Consider the following 19,380-nt stretch of genomic DNA (forward strand, 5'->3'; position numbering starts at 1 on the left):
CACCATAAAGAGTTAGCTTTTGCCAGTAACCACTGTAAAAGCACACAGCCCTTACACAGCTGAAGCCTGTTGTGGGAACTCGTGAGAGCTTGTGAGAGCCTTTGAGGTGACAGGTCTGTGTAGTTGTGGATTGAATTTCGGGACTTGGGCACTTGGTTGATTCTTTTATGATATGAGGGATATACATGACTCACACTGAAGACTGCCCGCTTTCTTGTTTTCTCTCCTGCCATACTTTCCATATAAATCCTCATGAATCTGTTCACAGATGACACCCTGAGCATGGACCAGCGCCTTCTTAAATTAATTCTGCAAAATCACATATTGAAAGTAAAAGTCGGCCTTAGTGACCTCTACAATGGACAGATCCTGGAGACCATCGGTGGCAAACAACTCAGAGTCTTCGTGTATCGTACTGTAAGTGACTCAGAACAGACACCTATCTACACCTGCCTAAATGTTATATGGTAGATACTTGTCAAAGAGTTGCCACAAGCAATGTTTCTCATAATTTTGTAAATATCATTTAAAATGTAATATTCATAGGATCACGGAAGAGAGTAGCTTGGTGAGAAGTCTCTTAGAAAGGTATCCCAAATGTGTCATGAATTAATAGCAGACAATTTTCACTTATACATTAAAGAAATAATGATGTTTTGAAAAATTAGTTTAGATTCTAGAAAACAGAATGATTTCCTTTAAAATATGTTTATGGTCCATACACTAGTTTAAATTTTGTAATTCATGAGATAGCTTTTATGTAGAGTCAAACGTACAGGAGGCTTCACGGCAGTGTCACCATACAACAATGGGATCTCTTTTGAATGATCTTCAAGATGAATTTGCATCGTACCAATTTATGGACTCTATGAATGAATCTAGAGTACTATTATAAGCAGGAAATTTCCTAGAACTATTACCTTCAAAATTACAACCAGTATTCAGATTCTACCCAGGGAACATGAGAAGTTACAACTGAAAGGCTTCATGGGAAGTGAACCATCACCTCGACGTGGATATGGCTCATAGTGGCTCCTCGCTACAGCGCCAAGGCACGTTTTTAATAACTCAATAAATTACCTTCACTTTAAATTATACTTGCATGTATATTAAAGTATACATATATTAAACCACACATGTACATATATTAAATTTAGACATATATTAAAGATTAGACCTGTAACTAATTAGTCTTAAAGACTATAAAATATGGTAAATGTGAAGATCACATAAAGCACGAAGTCAGGCAATTTTATAGATAATATTAACAGAAGAGTATCTAGAAGTAGAACACGGCAAGAGATGACAGAAAATAGAGACGTGGAATTCTGTGTAACGTTCGCCACCTACTGACAAAACTCACAGGTCTGATGCAGAGTAGTAGGAACCTTGACCAAATAACAAGGGTGCCTTGAAAGCAGAAGGGAAAAGCTGTTTTCTGTGATGTCAGAGGTCAGCCCTATCCAGATCAAGCAGACAGAAGGATATCATGTCTCTTTCTTCGCTTTGCTAGGCCATCTGCATTGAGAATTCATGCATGGTGAGAGGAAGCAAGCAAGGCAGAAACGGAGCCATTCATATATTCCGAGAGATCATTCAACCAGCAGAGAAGTCGCTGCATGATAAGCTAAAGCAGGATAAGCGCTTCAGGTGAGTTGATCTGCGGCACCTGCACAAGAGAATGGGCATCACGGTGCAGTCCTGATGCCCAGCTCCTGTGCCAAGAGACATTCGGTGCACAGTACTAAGAATAAAATTTAGAATAAGAAATCCATACAAATGCTTTCAATTTTTCAATGCCATTTGATTTGTTTCTGGGATATAATATGATTTGGTGGGTGAAAAATATCTAAGACTGAACTATTCCTTGAAATTTTTCACATATATTTTTTAAAAATTAAAATATCTAGTAGAACAAACTGATAGAATATTAAATAAAATACATCTGTTTAATTATAAAATGTGACCTTAATTTTTCTTTTTTTTTTTTTTTGCCTTTTTGAGAAAGCTGTAGCCCCAGCTGGCCTGAAACTCACTATGTAGACCAGACTGGCCTTGAACTCACAGAGATCTGCCTGCCTCTGCCTCCCAAGTACTGGGATTAAAGGCATGAGCCACCACACCCGACATGACCTTAATTTTTTTAAGAAAAACTGAGATGAAGACACTTAAAATTTATATATTTAAATCATTTCTACATAATAAAACTTTCTTAGTAGGGAAACTGGATTTAAAACATTTGAGAGGAACTGAAGAGATGGCTCAGCGGTTAAGAGCACTGGCTGCTCTTGCAGAGGACCTGGGTTCAGTTCCCAGCACCCACATGGTGGCTAACAACCATCCATAACTCCAGTTCCAGGGAATTCGATGCCAGCGAGCATGGCATAATATGGGTGCACCTACATACATTCAGGAAAAACACTCATACACATGAAATTAAATAAATTTTACAAAAATTAAATATAAAGCATATGAGAATGTGTGAGATTTTTCACTCTTTCCACAGTACATGGATTCCATTCTACTGGACTGGGCTTAAATGAGCCAAAGTCTAGATCTATTAACATAAATGTGCGTCCTTCCTGCTTAGCATCTTCCTCAGCCTTCTCGAAGCTGCAGACTTGAAAGATCTCCTGATGCAGCCCGGGGACTGGACCTTATTTGCACCAACCAATGATGCTTTCAAGGGAATGACCAACGAAGAAAAGGAAATTCTGCTCAGTAAGTAGTAGCGATTGCTAAGTAATCACCCCTTGATTTGAGGATCTTAGCTCTTCCTCCAGCTTTGCTGCCCAGATTTCAGCAAAAACGTCCACCTTTCTGTTTTCTTGGCAGGCTTCAGTTTCAGTTTCCTTTAATCTCACTGGGGATGTGTAGAGAGTCACTCATTCATGTTCATTCATAAACTGCTTGCTCTCATGCTGTAGTTTATTGGAAGACACACAATTATGCAGTAGAGAAGGAAACTGTCATAATTACAGTACGTGAATAAAACTTTCACTGTGTTAATTGAAATGACTGAAGTTTTGATAAGTATTGACATCAACTTGAGCAAACACTGACATCATGAAAAAACAAAATGTCGAAAAAGTAAAGACAATGGAATGTTATCTTCTTTAGTTCTTGTAACATCAGAATGGCAGAAAATGTAGTACATTAAATAAACATGTCTTTTCCTGTAGGAGACAAAAATGCTCTTCAAAACATCATCCTTTATCACCTGACGCCAGGTGTTTACATTGGAAAGGGCTTTGAGCCTGGAGTCACTAACATTCTAAAGACCGCACAGGGAAGCAAAATCTACCTGAAAGGGGTAAGTTGTGCACAGTGAATCTACAGATGTGCTTATCCATCATTACATTATCTTTGCATCCATCCTTCATGAGATTTCTCATTAACATCAGCCCTTCTCTTGACAGGTAAATGAAACACTACTGGTGAATGAGCTGAAATCCAAAGAATCTGACATCATGACAACAAATGGAGTCATCCATGTGGTAGATAAACTTCTCTACCCAGCAGGTTTGCAAGCACTGAACTCACTGGTAGACTTTTCAAGATGAACCTAGGTTTTGATTTCACATTTTCTTACTACTATTCGTTGAACATTTATCTTACAGACATTCCAGTTGGAAATGATCAGCTACTAGAGCTACTAAACAAACTGATCAAATACATCCAAATTAAGGTACAGAATGCTACTGGATTTTATTTCTAAATGTGTTGAACAGATACTGTGGGGTTAATATTAGAGATGAAGAATGCATTAGTGTAATGTAGAAAGCAGTAAGTATTATACGGTGTGTATACTTAGCTTTGGATTAAATATTCTGTAATATTAAAACTATTAGTAACAGATCTAGTGTTTTTATGGTACCTGACCTGGTAACAGGAGTTAGGACATAATTTAATGAGGACTTTATTTCTATTAAGTTAGCTTAACTATTTTAATTTTAGCAATAATTACAGTGTTATCTTAGTTTTGCAATATACTTCATATTACTAAACATAAACATTTACTTTCAGTTTGTTCGTGGTAGTACCTTCAAAGAAATTCCCATGACCGTCTATAGTAAGTATATGAACAATTTTAGCCACAACTAAGGGACAAGATGCAAACCAAGAAGTCAATAATTTTCTTTGTATTTATAAAGACTGCTGATAATCTGGTATTTAGAATCTCAAACATTGATGAATCTCATTGTTCTTGAAACAGGATTTGGGTTCTGGAAACGGCCTTGTGGGTTTGACTGTTTTCTCCAAGTCTATTGACCCACTTCACTTCCAATTAGAAACAACAGTAATACATTATCAGAAAGTAAAAGTAGCATACTAACGTGACAAAAGAAACAAATCAAAAATGACATACAAAAAGACAGAGTGCTAGAAAACATCCCCGAGCTATCTGAAAATGCAAACGTACAGGCACAAGAGTAGCACTACCAGCGGATTTGCCACTCATCCTCCCGAGACTCAGCTATGTACCAGAAGATGTGCTAGAGTCCTAATGCTTATGAGATGGCAGTTCAAACACTGCTACGTCCAAAATTGGGAAAAGGAGCATCAGATCTGTTAGAGATAAGCCTAAACTGTCTAGTTTCCAGGGTTACTGTTTGTTTTAAATCCCCCAAACTACCAGATTATCAAGATTAAAGCTCAGCTATTAACAACGGCAGAAGCCATTTCAATCTCATAAATGCCGCTGTCACTCATCAAACAACTTCTTTGCAGCTTTTTCTTCCTTTGTTTCTTCCTTTCATCGTAGCTTTGAGAGCAGAAGTTCTTCTCATTTTGTTTTGACTCTACCATAAAACAATCAAAATTTGTCAGTCACTAAAACATCACCTTCATCCACACCTTTATCATGGCTAGAAAATGACTTCATACCATGAACATTCAGTCATTTAATTATAAAAATGTCCTTAAGATTTACGCTAGACATGGAAAAGGAGAAAAACTACTGTCTGGAGCAAAACAAAATGTCAGCTTTTCTCTGTGGTGACTTACGCAGTCCTGGGATCAGGCCAGCTCAGTGCTGTCCTGAGGGTTTCTTTGGAATGGCAATGATTCAGCATGGTATAAATTCCAGCCAAGGAAAATACATTTTATAACAAATTAAAGGCTCTTTATGGACTCTATTCATCAGATATGTTGAATCAGCTTTCTCTATCAGTGCTAGAAATCTGTCTAAAAATATCCTTTATCTTTCTACTGTAGCCATGTCAGCTCTACTATTTTCCATATATGGCAGCACAGCCTTTTTCTTATAATGAACGGAATGCTGTTATAATATTACATTTTCATAAAGCATGAAATGCAAAATTATGAAAATCTAGTAACTCTTGTCAGCCCACTCAGAAGCCTCAAAAAGCCCTGGGATTTACATTCCATTATCGGACATTTCTTTTATCCCTACAGATGCTTATAACTAGTGTTAAGAAGTAATTTCACAGCCCGGCATGGTGGCGCATGCCTGAGGTGTCAATGCATTAAAGCAACGATGCCACTTTAGATTCATTTGTTAACTTGTCCCTAATATGTCTTTATTCTACTTGTTGCTTATTTTACTTGTCCCCCAAAATCCATACATTTTAAATTTTTATTGGGGAGCATTCTCTGTTGTAAATTATCAAATACAAAACATTTGATGTTGGGGCTGGAGAGATGACTCAGAAGTTTAAAGCACTGGCTGCTCTTGCAGAGGACCTGGATTCCAGCGTCCACATGGCAGCTAACAACCATCCATAACTCCAGTTCCAGGGGATCTGATACCGTCTTCTGACCTCCATGGGCACTGTACAACATGGGTGCACTTACATATATGCAGGCAATACACTCATACACATAAAAGTAAAAATTATAAATAAAATACTTTTTAAAACATTTGATATGGAGAAAACAAAAATCAGTAAATCTTTTAGTCAGAACTGTCAAAATTGTTTTCACAAAAGCAGAATTGAAACAAAACAACAACATTTAAACATCTTAAATCTCAAATTCCTTAACATAATGCAAAACACTTATGATAAAAGTAATTTTCCACTTTGATAATACTAATAGAAATCTTTGTGCATTTGATCTTCATGGGAAGGTTCCTCTGTCGCAGCCACTTGTGAGATTGAGAATTGAATGCCAGAGCATTGTAATTTGAGGTCTCAAGGGATGTTATATAATACAATTGAAAAGCAGTCCCTATAAAGGCCAATTTAAAGAACTTACATTGCTTCAAAATAAATACCTACAAACAGAAGGTGACAGAAATTCACATTGTGCTACCCCTTCAGGCCTGTGTCAGCACTGTGCTGTGACTACAGTTTGAGCTTTTCCCTACATGACCATCTTTTAAGGCTTCTACTTAAGAAGGAAAAGAGGTCCATTGCTCTGGTTACAGGACTCCTGCAGTTTACCTATGCAACCAAAGTCAACAAAATGTGTGGCTGCTATTTTTAAATGAACTTTACCTATGATTATCTCACTTTGGGAAGAGATATACATTCACAACAAAACCTTTAAATTGGAAATTATTTTTAAACTATCATAGGGGCTGGAGAGGTGGCTCAGTGGTTAAGAACAATGGCTGCTCTTGCAAAGGACCCAGATTTGGTTACCAGCACCTACATGGCAGCTAACAACCATCAATAATTCCAGTTCCAGGGGATCTAGTGTCCCCTTCTGACCTCTGCAGGCATTACATGTACATGGTACACATACCCACATGTATACATGTAAAAGCACTCATACATGTAAAATAAAAATAAACAGATCAAAAATGTTTTAAATAAAAACAAATTATTGGAATAAGGCTGAAAGTTAAAATTAAATGGTGACCATATCATATTTGTTATATAAAGCTCATGTCTTCCTGGCTGAAATTTATCATCTAGAAATATTCTGAATTGTCCATATTTTCATTTCTATATATGACTAGTATCAAATGCATGGAAATACTCTGTGTCTTTCCTCTAAATGTCTTTCTTTTATCTGAGAAAGAATCCAACAGTGCAATTTAAGATATTCTGAATGACATGGAATTAATCATGTTTATTTGTCTTCTGTTGCTATGCAGCCAGTATTTTCAAGAAGTACGAAAGAAGGTAAAAGGCTGCAGTGGTTCAGAATGGTAGATCTCTAAGCAGAGCGTTCATTTAGTTAGTGTTTTTTCCCCCACTGGAGCAAAGCCAAGTTATTGGACTTCAGAATTCAACATCTGGCCATGAGAAGACACTAAGCATGTACTGTGACATGTCCCGTGACTGCCTGGCCACAGCACCATAGCTGATAAACAGCACCCTGCAAAGCAGATGGGCAACTCCATTCAAGTCGTTTTCTATGTTTGTTCACACTCCACTTTTTATATTTTCAGCAACTAAAATTATAACCAAAGTTGTGGAACCAAAAATTAAAGTGATTCAAGGCAGTCTTCAGCCTATTATCAAAACTGAAGGTAAAAAGCAATGCTGCACATGGTTCCTTTTATTTTGAAAACAGATATAATAAACTGATTTCTATGAGTATATCTACATTCTTTTTAAAACTAACATGCTAAATATTTCTTTACAAATGGCATGCTCACATAATTACAGAATGTGGAGTGCAAATTTTTTAGCGAAGTAGATGGCACATACCTAATACTTTCAGTACATTTGCTTGTATTTGATTTGTTTGGATTTAATTGATGTTGCATTAGCACTAGTACCCAGATACGTGGTAAACAAATTAACCTTGAGCATTTTGCTGTAGACACCTTCAGAAAATAAACTCCTTTTGTAGCTTTGTTTCCAATTCCCCAATACAATCTCTTGTATACCATCATGAGAAAATTGTCTAACAACATGCAGGCACTTTTTTTCTTATGACCAACCTAAGGTAGTACAGAAGGTGTATGTTAATGAAAGCTTAAAAATTATAAACAGACATAATGTAGTTCAAAACAACTTTGTTCAGTAGGTCAAACTTCGGAACCTAAAATTTCAGCTCTGAACATATTTTATGTATATACATGAAATATTTACTTCTCTCCTGATATTTCAACCTAAATGTGCAGCTACTTTTCTCTCTATACTTCCTAGGCTAGCCAACTTCAACATCTTGGATAGTGTCCTGATTTCATGCATTTTAGTTATATCTAACGATCAAACTTAAACCCTGGTTTCCCTGTTTAAGCGACTTGGTGCTGCAATGTGCCACAAAGAACAAACCTGGCTATTGTCTTTCTTCGAAAAGAAGGATGGGAACAGTCTTTCAAAAGAACAGTTTATCTCTTTAAGGAAATCTCAGGAATTCTAATTACACTTGGCTTTTGAATTTCTTTTCATTTTGAAGAATGAAATGTCAAGTCTGAATAGATGTATCTGTTTCCTTTAAAGTAAGCACAATTTAAATTCATTGAAAACACAAGATTGATTTCCTTTCTGGATATCTACCTATATTTTTATTCATTCTTAAGACCTAACTTGAGTTATCCTTTGAAATCTATACTTAGCCTTTAAAAACAATATATAATAATCTCAATCATTTCATTGTTTGCATGTTGATTAAAAGAATTTCAAGAGGCTGGAGAGATGACTCAGCAGTTAAGAGCACTGACTGGTCTTGCAGAGGACCTGGGTTTGATTCCCAGCACCCACATGGCAGCTGCGAACCATCCTTAACTCAAGTTCCAGGGGAATCCGAAGCCCTCTTGTGACCTCCACAGCAGTGCATGACACAGGTGCACTCACATACATGCAGGCAATACACTCACACACATAAAATAAAAATAATAAATAAAATATTTTTTAAAAAGAATTTCAAATTTTAAGCAGAAGTTAAATAAATTTTGTTGAAAATATTTCTTGATCATTTCAGTGAAAAATGACAAAATGATTCTAGGTGACTATATTATTTTTAAAAATTCAGAATCCCTAAAATTTCCTGTAAAAATACTGAACTTCCATAACTGAAGTTATCCACATGTGCTATGTTTGTATTTTCAGAGTCCTCTCTTTTCCTGCTTCTTTCAATCCATTTTTCCTCTCAATCTTGGTCAGCAGGAGCTTCTCCTATCACTCCATCTTCAGATAGGTGCATACTTGGACATCAGCCCTACCTGGGCTTTTCCTTACAGGGATATTGAGGGAAATGGGGCTGTGTCATCTGTGGATAATGCTTCGATGTAAAGACTGGAAAGCTTGACTTTGGTGTAAAATAACAGGAGAAACAAATATGCATCTTGGCTACATTTACAGTCATCCCAGTTGCTACTTTCATCCCTTTCAGTGTTTGAAATTAATGCATTCATTAATGACTTTTGAGTTCTTAATAAAGACATTAGCCTCCAAGACATAACTTTAAGATGATTGTTTTTTAAAAGATACTTAACCAAATTTTAGAATCAAGAATAGGTCAACTTAAGCCAGGCATGGTGAGGAAGGCCTTTAATCTCAGTACTCAAGAGGCAGAGGCAGGCAGATCTCTATGAGATCGAGGCCAGCCTGTTCTACATAGCAAGTTCCAAGCCAACTGGGGCTATAGGGAAAGAAAGAAAGAGAAAGAAAGAAAGAAAAAAATAAGACAACTGAAATTCAATTCAATAAATAGGTAAGTACCTACTGTGCTGAACGTTTTCCTGGACCTCATCTAAATCATCTAAATATTTTTAAATGTAAAAACTCCTTTCGCAAAGCTTAATGACAAAAGGAGCTTCCAGAACTTCACTTTGGCTTTTCTAAAGAAAAATCACTGAAGATACTGTACTAGCTAGGGTCTTTGCCTTCAAATCCTTCATAATCAGTATCTTTATTGGACTCACAGATAAAATATTATGAGTTGAAAGAACTGCATGCTTGTTTTCATTATTTCTTATCCTATTTAGTTCTGGGTAATGGTGTACATTGATAATTTGCAAATAAGCAAATCAATCCTCTCAAAAATAAGCAAACATAGCTACATTCAACTGTTAAAGGGTATGAATTAAATGTACTGAACCAAATCTTTCTTACTCTTCTATGAAATATTCCTGATCAACTAATGTAATGATAACCTTTCTAACATTCAAAATGATTTTCTCTGGGAGCAAAATCATTTTGCAAGTCAAATGCAACTCTTGCTTAAGTTTGCATTTGAAGTACTGACCATGTAGCTATTACTAAGCTGATGGTTACATCATTCTCAGAATCAAGGTAAGCACACTCAAGTCCATTTTATATAAACTTTAAAACTCAGCATCTTCAAAGTAAGTATATGAGATTTTCTTGTGTTCAATCCTATGCTACTTATATCAAAATGTAAGGTCCCGAATGATTAAAAACGTAAATGAAAGCTGGGTGTGGTGACACACGTCTTTGATCCCAGCACCCAGGAGGCAGAGGCAGGCAGATGTCTGCGAGTTCAAGGCCAGCCTCATCTACATAGTGAGTTCCAGGCCAGCTGTGGCTACAGGGAAACCCTGTCTCAAAAAGATTTTAAAAATTAAATGAACTATTTTAATAAAGATTGATAGATAGTAAAGTAAAATTTAAATATTTGTCATTCAAGCAACTCAAATCTGCATATAATGTCAATTCACAGAAAAAGCCTCATGTCTACCTTGGGTAACGGCACTCTATCCCTACTAGTGGCAGATGGTGATATACTGCTTGCTTATACATCAGTCTAAATGCTAAAGCAGACAGAAGTAGTAGCACTAACAGACTGGACCATTTGTTTTCCTAAATATTGTCTAACATAAAAACAATAAGAAATTTTTAAAACTGCTTTCATAAAGCCTGAAACACTAAAGTCTGAGTGTCATGAAATGTTGAAACAAATTTCCTGTTTGGGAAAACTTAAAGGATTACTTTAACCCAATAATTTGTCTCCTTAAATGTCTCAGGACCTGCAATGACAAAAATTCAAATTGAAGGCGATCCTGAATTCGGACTGATTAAAGAAGGCGAAACAGTGACAGAGGTGATCCATGGAGGTACACTTCGTGTCTTTTCTTGTACCTAGGCACCATCTCTATGACTATTTTAAAATAGTGCTGGTTAAGAATTTGTTTTCTTAAACAGCTATTTTTCTCTTGGTTTTTATTTTACACTAGTTAGGAGAATCATTTTCTAGCTATTAGCTCTTATTAGCCAATCAGAAATATACTGTAGCTTATTTTTTAAATGGGTCCAGTCATAATTTAAGTACTAAGTTCCCAGGCTTAATGAAAATGCCACTTCTTAAATGATCATAAAGTATAATGATTAGAATAATATCAGTACAAAAGAAAGAAACAAACTGAACTCAAAACAGAAAAGGGAAAAATAACCTTTGTATAAGACTCTGCAAATGAGAATGGGTGGGGTGGCTCAGCAGGTAAAGGCACCTTTCCTCAGTGTGACTATTTGTTATATCCCTGGGTCCCACATGATGGAAAGAGCAAGTTGATATTTGACCTCCATATGCACATGTGGCCAGATACACACACACAGAGAGAGAGAGAGAGAGAGAGAGAGAGAGAGAGAGAGAAATAAAAATGAAATAAATGTTTCAAATACTATATTAATAAGCCACCATTAGGCTTTATTGGTTTATAGCGGGTTCCCTTTGCAGTGACAGAGATGTAACTTGCCATCTTACCCTCTGCCCACCCAAGATCCAAAAATAAGAGAAATAAAAATGAAATAAATGTTTCAAATACTATGCTAATAAGCCACCATTAGGCTTTATTGGTTTATAGCGGGTTCCCTTTGCAGTGACAGAGATGTAACTTGCCATCTTACCCTCTGCCCACCCAAGATCCAAAAATAAGCCTTTCAGAACTCCATTTGCGGGGCATGATGGCAACAGCACCCACCGTTAATCCTAGCACTCAGGAGGCAGAGGCAGGTGGATCACTGTGAGACTGAGACCAGCCTGATCTACATAGTGCATTTTAGGCCAGCTGTGGCTACAGGAAGACCCTGTCTCAAAACAAACTAACAAACCACAAAAAGAACTCCATTGGTCTGAATTCATTTATGTTATGTTCCAGCAATGTGGAGCCCATGATAGAATCTTAAACAATGTTGTAAGAAACTCATTCCTTCATTAAAACTAGCTTCTGGAAGTTTCAACACCATTGGAACGTGACTCACATGAAGTTTTCTTTCCCTATCTTCAGAGCCAGTCATCAAAAAGTACACCAAGATTATAGATGGAGTGCCTGTTGAAATCACCGAAAAACAGACCCGGGAAGAACGGATTATTACAGGTAATCTTTAGTTCTGCACATGAGCTGTACTCAGATTATAAAGAATGAATTATATTAATCCTGACATATGCTCACAAGAATCGTCAGACAATCTAAGTCATTGTCATGGCAGTTATTAAACTTGCTCCATTTCCCAAATATGGTATCTATGTCTTACTTTGACTTAGAAGTTAGTAGACATGTCTAAAAATATTTTTATTATGTGTATAAACATGCTATATAATACACTGCCTTTGTTTTATAGTTTGTTATTGAGTTGTTGAATAGTTGGAGAAATATTTTGAGGTTCTGTTAATGTTACAATCAATACATCTACATATAAAAATATGCAAATTGTACAAAACAGTTGATAATTTTAGTAAACCTTTGTATCAGTCTCACAACTATGAGTTAATCTAAAAATTCTAAAGTTAGATATTCTATAGATGATAGATAGACAGATAGATGGATGGGTAGATTAAATACGATGTCAGCAAATACATTTAGTGCCATATGTCTTAACCTGAGGTTTTCTGGGGTATAGCTGTCAGTTTGTTAGTCTAGCACTAACTTACTCTACAGTGGCAGAGCTGAACAGTCACAGCACAGTCCATGTGCCCCACACACTCTAAAATCTTTTTTTTTCCCATCTTTACAACAGAAGTTTCCCTGCCCTTGTTTTTCCCTTAGGTCCTGAGATTAAATATACCAGGATTTCTACTGGAGGTGGAGAGACAGAAGAAACTATCAAGAAATTGTTTCAAGAAGGTCAGTATGTCTAGAAAAGTAAGAATGTAACTTTAAGCCACCTGTTCCCCTATCTAAAATCGTATCTAAGGAACTGTAGATGTTGTCTGTTCTATGTTGCTCCAATATTCATGTTCTGTGTCAACATACTGGATTAGTAAAAAAATATAGATGGGACCAAAAATGGTAATCAAATTGATTGTTTGGTGGTAAATTGCTTAACAGCTGATGAGAAATAATATATCAAATATCAACACTAAAAACTTAGATGGAACTGAAAGTTGGTCTGGAATTCATGATTGGGCAGATGCCAGTATTTATCACATCAAATCCCTATCTCTTTATTATGTAAACCAATTTTTGCTATGAACATGTATCCTCTCAGAGGTCTCCAAGGTCACCAAATTCATTGAAGGTGGTGATGGTCATTTATTTGAAGATGAAGAGATTAAAAGACTGCTTCAGGGAGGTTAGTAAAATGGTAACAACTAACCCCCTTAACAGGCTGTGGTGGAGTTCTCAGCTTTTTAAAGACTGAACATATAGGGTGTTCTTTTAATTAGATTGAAAAGACAGCATCATCGGTTGTTGTCAGCAAATTGAGTGATGTGTCTCAGTAGTTGTTCTAAAGAAATGATTAGTAGATATACAGTCTTTAAAAAGTTCTGTGGTAGAACTTGGGAAGCAATGAATATCTTTTTGCCTTGACACAGAAAATTGGGCAGATATTTTGAATATTTGTAAAGAGAACAAGCTTTTAATTTTCTAGCTGGCAAATAAGCCCAAATTGCAAAAGCTTTTTCTAATTTAAAAAAAATTTATTCACTGCTCCCTTAACTAGAACAGGCATGTTTGGGGGTCTGTAGGTGCTAGATACAGCATATACAGTGCTTTTAGCAACTTTTATTTCCAAAACTACATTCTTATGAATGAATACCTGTTTCTTTTAACTGTTTGAGTGATAATCTATAATTAGGATCATAAATTCTTTTGCATATAAAATTAATCTTTAAAATATGGAATGTTCTCCATCTATGGCATTAAATGGACTTGTTTCAGATCAAAAAGGAAAAAAAGAATTCAAAACATTATACTACCTCTCAATGATAGCTCCTCAGACAGATAGGAAATGTTAACAAAATGTAATTTGGATCAAGTACATCTGAGCAAATACCTTTCTAGTTCAATTTATTGAAAACAAAATATTAGACAAAAACTATTAAGAGCACAAAAGAATCAGATATTTACAAAGACAAGTAAGATCTTCGAAATATATTATGAATCAAGAAAGACAATTGAAGTTTTATATTTATGCAAAATAGAGTCCCGATGGCTTCTCTGCTAGCAACTTTAAATATTGTATCACTATGTCCAGGAAGAAACAAATCCTCTTGAGACCTTGTATAGTTCTGTAAATTGCTTTTTGTTTATTGTTTATTTTAATATAGATAACATCTCACATAAGGCTTATAGACATGTGATAGTGATTTTTTTATTCAACCAATAATTATATTTCTCTTCAATATGCATTTGCACATATCTGAAAAACCCAAGATTCCTTTTCAGATGTGGGGCATATTCTAAGCCTTAATGAAACCAAAGACTCATAGAAGATACAATACAGAACTCTCTAATCTTTCCCTCAAATGCCTAACACTTTGCCAAAAACAATAACAAAAAATCATATAGGAATTTGAAAGAAAAGGTGACTACATTATGAAAATCAAATTGAATTCTGTTTTTCTTTTTAGCCCTTGACATGGTCAGCAGCTTTTTAGAATAGCAGTGCTGTTTTAGAGAATTAATTGCCTAGAACCTGCCTCTATTTTTATTGTTTTCATTCTATAGACTTAAACTAGAGGTAAGTATGCTCCCCCCTTTAATGAATAAGACTCTGTAAATTTATTCTAAATATGACACTTAAGTATTAAAGAACTGATCCCTCATCAAGAATGTATACCTGCTAAAACTCAAGAAAATGGGGACTTGTTTTTGGTTCCTGGAGTTCTTTCCTATTTCTATTCCTCTTGAGGTTCTATTAGTTCTCAGGATGTGAATTCTCCACAGATCTATAAGACATCAGTTTCCATAATGCCATATCATAACAAGATATTCCTATGAATTTTTCTTTTCATAAGAAGGAGTGTATGAGGTCTGGATAGATTGCTCAGTGGTTAAGCACTATTGCTGCTCTTGCAGAAGATCTGGGTTCAATTTCTAGGACCTACACGGCAGCTCACAATCACCTATAACTCAAGTTCTAGGGTATTCCACACCTTCTTCTGGCCTCCGTAGGCACTGCATGCACATATTATACATAAACTCACATATGCACATACAAAGAAATAAATCCTTTAAAAGAGAACATATGCATAATATGGTTGCTATTATCTAGGTGATAATTGGCCATGTTAGCTTTCTTTTTCTAGATCTCTAAATATCAAATTGTCACTGAGTCATAAATACATCCTTGACTTCAGATGACTGGTTTACTCTCTCACATTCCACTTCTCTAAAAGTAACTTCCTACAGCTCTTTCATTTTGAAATAACAGAGCCACTGAGGGGTACATCTGATTTCAGCACTCATTAAACTTTTACTCTAAGATGTTTCTGTGCCTTATGGAGCATTTCTTATTCCGATTCTATCATATAAAATAATAAAAAGCAGTAAAACCTCATTATCAGACAGTACCAAATTTTTGTAAGGAAATGTGAATACATTTGCTTGTTGCTTTGGAAAATTACTTTTGTAGATTCTTCTTCATCCTGATTTCAATTATGCAATAAACTGCTGTTTAGAATTTAATAAACCCACTCTAAATCATATCCTTACTCAATAATTAAAGTTTGCACCCATCTCATCTTGACAGTATTTTATAAGCCATTACAAAAACTCATAAATTCTTGCAATTCTTTACTATTAAAAAAAAAAACTATTTGTAACTAAGTTATTTGCAAATTATTTCATAGGCTGGACAGTTGAATTGTGGGAAGAGAGATATTGGCTCACCTTTTCTAAATTGCTGATTGGTCTATAATAACAATTTTACAGAGGCACATGTTGCAGATAGGGATGGCTGTAAAGATGGATAGTGTCACACTTTTCACTAAAAGTCCAAAAACGTGTAAGCCATTTATGCTATGCAAAAATGGCACATTTTAAGGGGCTTCAAACATCATAAAATAAATGTATTTTGCAATTGATGAACATTCACTATGATATGTGTGAAACCAATAACTTTTTAATCATGTGAAATTATAAGGATCAGAAAGGTTACTTCTCAAATAACTACACATTTAAGTGATGGTTACTTAACACTTTAGACTTTTTTGCTTAACCATGGCCTCCAGATTTTACCCTGAATAGCAATGTGTTTCTAACTACAAATCTTTCATTTTAGACACACCTGTAAGGAAGATACAAGCTAACAAGAGGGTTCAAGGTAAGTGTATTGGCTAGAGATTGTGCTATGCTGAAATAGAGGAGTACTTAATATAGTTTATTGAACTTTGTTTTGGGTCAAATGGAAAATTTAGTCAGTTTTGAAGCCAAATATTTGATGAAAGGCATCAAGAAATAAATTGTTCATTTTCTGTACTATTACTAGAACCTAAGTAAGCAGACACTAAAAGATTGGAAAACTTATTCGTGTAAATGAGTAGACATTAAGTCACTGAGCTAACTCAAGTAAAAAAAGAAATGCTTAAATACCAAAGCTGGGAGCAGGCAGACCTAAGCCCTTAAAAATATTACATGTGAGGCAAGGTTTCAGGTTAAGACATAAATACATCTGAACCGTACACATACAGAAAATTGTTAACAAAAATATTTATTAAGTTTAATCATATATCCGAATATATCACATTTACAATGTAATTTCCTTCATAACTATATTTATGCCCATTTTATAACTTCTCTGTTAGCATACCTCCCAATATATTGAGAGAGCAAAGATTTCCTTTACAGAGCTTACAAACTTGGAATTGAAAATTTCTAATTCTTGAGATAATCACATACTATTTAGTTAAAAAATTCATGAAATTTATTAATATAGGCAAATCTGATATTAATCCAATCCAGTATATAGAACTTTAAAATTAAGTGATCAGTTGCACAATTTTTTAAAGTTTATTTTTATTTTATATGTATGGGTGTTATGCCTGCGTGCATTTAAGTGTACCCATGTCATGCAGTGTCTGCAGAGGTCGGAAGTGGGTGTTGGATCTCATAGAACTGGAGTTACGGATGGCTGTTAGCAACCATGCAGGTGCTGGGATTCGAACCTGGGTCCTCTGGAAGAACAGCTGGTGCTTTTTTCTGCTATCTTTCCAGTCTCCTAACTTTATATTTTAATACAACTTTGATTAAGGTATAATGTCTTTATCACCATAAATTGCAGATGGTATTTTGAGAACATATTTAAATAAATTTTATTATAAGGAAAAGTGATGGTCTCTGATAGATATTATTATACATAGAGCACCATGTTCTTAACTGTAAGGTTTTGTCATGTTTACATCTATCTGTTCTCACCTCCTACTCAGGAACTAGAAGACGGTCAAGGGAAGGTCGTTCTCAGTGAAAATCCAGAACCCAGATAATGAAGTTCACATAAGCCTAAGTCGGCAACGTGATTTTAAGGGAAAACTGTAAGAGCCATGTTGACTTCAGGACCTGGAACGCCAACACAAAGAAATAAATCTTCAAGCAAGCCAGAACACACATTTAATTTCTTTTTTCTGAATGAGAAACAGGAGGAATAAATAGTAGAGTTAGTCTCCCATGGGGTAGGACCTGAGGGAAGTACAGGACCACAGGCTTTTTATTATCTCACCATAAAAAGTTCTTGTTAAGGTGACTCAATGTATTAGAACTGAGTCTGGGAGTGGTGAACTGTTATCTTCTGGAGAAGAGAGGCTCAGGGTGTACAATGGACAATTCAACCAACCAGTTACTTCTCCATGGGAGACTAGGTTATAAACATGGGTGCTTAGTATATAACAGGCAAACAAACGAAATATTTTACAACCAATGGCTTTATACATTTCTAATGCAATGTGGGTTTACTGGTAAATTTTGTTATTTTTACAACTGATTTTCTAGTCTCAAAATGTTTGTCATATGCTTCTTACAATACACATGTTTTATCTCAAACATTTCAATAAAACCATTCTTCAGGTATAAAGAGAATTACTTCAGACTAGGTAATTCAGAAAACTCAAGGTTTAAGTTAAAAATCATTTTGGACTTGGGAATAAGACTTTATACCTCTTTTATTGTTAACAAGTACTCAATAAAGGAAATTGATAAAAATTAATGCTGCTTGGATTTCTCAAATTGTTATGTTCTATAAAGGATCATTACACAATGGAATAATCACTATCAGTAATATGTTTAATACTACCCTAGACCTGAGTTAAATTGTAAAAATTCAACAAGTAAATCAGAAAGTCACTGTTCTTCAAAAAGTAAAATACTACCTAGTTATCCATAATTTATCATGGGTGATATAAAAAAAAGTCCACTGTATACAATGTATCAATGGATTATTCCTGGGCTAGGTAGAATGTGAGTCACAGAGATATCCTTTACTAAGACTTAAAGTAACCTGAGAGTCATTTTGTGGAAAAGGAGAAGAATCAATTCAGTTTGCTGGGAATGATAGTCTTGTTCTCCTCAGATGTTAATGAGCATCACCCTTAGCTTGAACTGGTTTAAATGAATAAGAACAATCAGCCACAATGTGGCCACTAGTGACGAGCAGTGAGGGCCACAGCATACTAAAATTCCACACTGTCCTATAGAGCAGTCGCTGAACGGCACTTACAGTGATGGAAGATAGACGGAAGACACCAAACTTTATCCTAAATGACCAACTTGACTCAAAAGAAATTGGGCTCAGCCCTAAAGTAGCTCTTTGGGACCTAGGAAGCTTCTCACATAAAGACTCTATATGAGGAGGTGAGGAAGTATAGTATAGAAAATTCTTTTCTAGGTTTTATTTTTTTATTTTAATATATATTTTTATTGAGTTTTTGTGCATTTCATATAATAAATCTTAACCAAATTTAGATCCCCCCTCCCCCATGGATACTTTCAATTCCTCCGCCACTGATTTGTATGCATTCTGTCATATGTGTTAAGGTCTGTCTGGTCAAGCATTTGTACCCATATGTCCCTTGGTGCAAGTTCATCCACTGGAGTGTACTCAGCCTGTCTAGAGCCACTCCCTTAAAAAAGATCTACTCTCCCTCACCCCACAGTAATCAGCTGCTAATAGTTCCTCAGCTATTTTTCCCACTTCTGTGCGGGGGTTTTTGTTTGATTAAGTCAGCATGGGTCTTGGGTCTTGTACATGCTGTCACCATTGTTGCAAGTTCATATGAGCAAATTCCCAGAGAAAATTCTTAAGAGTTCCACTTACAGAAGAAGTACTCAAGTTTTGGTTC

The 19,380-nt window shown here is 35.5% G+C and overlaps 1 protein-coding gene across 4 annotated transcripts in view; it reads left to right on the forward strand.

Annotated features, from left to right (window-relative positions):
• Postn (periostin) overlaps positions 1-18,248 on the forward strand; it is a 33,085-nt gene extending 14,837 nt beyond the window's left edge. The window contains exons 10-23 of one of the 4 annotated variants that reach the window (XM_029554219.1): positions 269-417; positions 1,514-1,650; positions 2,591-2,721; positions 3,183-3,313; positions 3,420-3,522; positions 3,621-3,688; positions 4,027-4,072; positions 7,364-7,444; positions 10,853-10,942; positions 12,113-12,202; positions 12,872-12,949; positions 13,314-13,397; positions 16,332-16,373; positions 17,476-18,248. In XM_029554219.1, the coding sequence (XP_029410079.1) occupies positions 269-417; positions 1,514-1,650; positions 2,591-2,721; positions 3,183-3,313; positions 3,420-3,522; positions 3,621-3,688; positions 4,027-4,072; positions 7,364-7,444; positions 10,853-10,942; positions 12,113-12,202; positions 12,872-12,949; positions 13,314-13,397; positions 16,332-16,373; positions 17,476-17,513 (1,268 nt within the window). In that variant the 3' untranslated portion in view covers positions 17,514-18,248. The remainder of the gene's footprint in view (positions 1-268; positions 418-1,513; positions 1,651-2,590; positions 2,722-3,182; positions 3,314-3,419; positions 3,523-3,620; positions 3,689-4,026; positions 4,073-7,363; positions 7,445-10,852; positions 10,943-12,112; positions 12,203-12,871; positions 12,950-13,313; positions 13,398-16,331; positions 16,374-17,475) is intronic. The other 3 variants (XM_008849369.3, XM_029554220.1, XM_008849370.3) reach the window with 3 other exon arrangements.
• Positions 18,249-19,380: the final 1,132 nt, after the last annotated feature.

This window comes from Nannospalax galili, unplaced genomic scaffold (genome assembly GCF_000622305.1).
Source record: "Nannospalax galili isolate Female #2095 unplaced genomic scaffold, S.galili_v1.0 scaffold264, whole genome shotgun sequence".
In the NCBI taxonomy this organism is placed as follows: Eukaryota; Metazoa; Chordata; class Mammalia; order Rodentia; family Spalacidae; genus Nannospalax; species Nannospalax galili.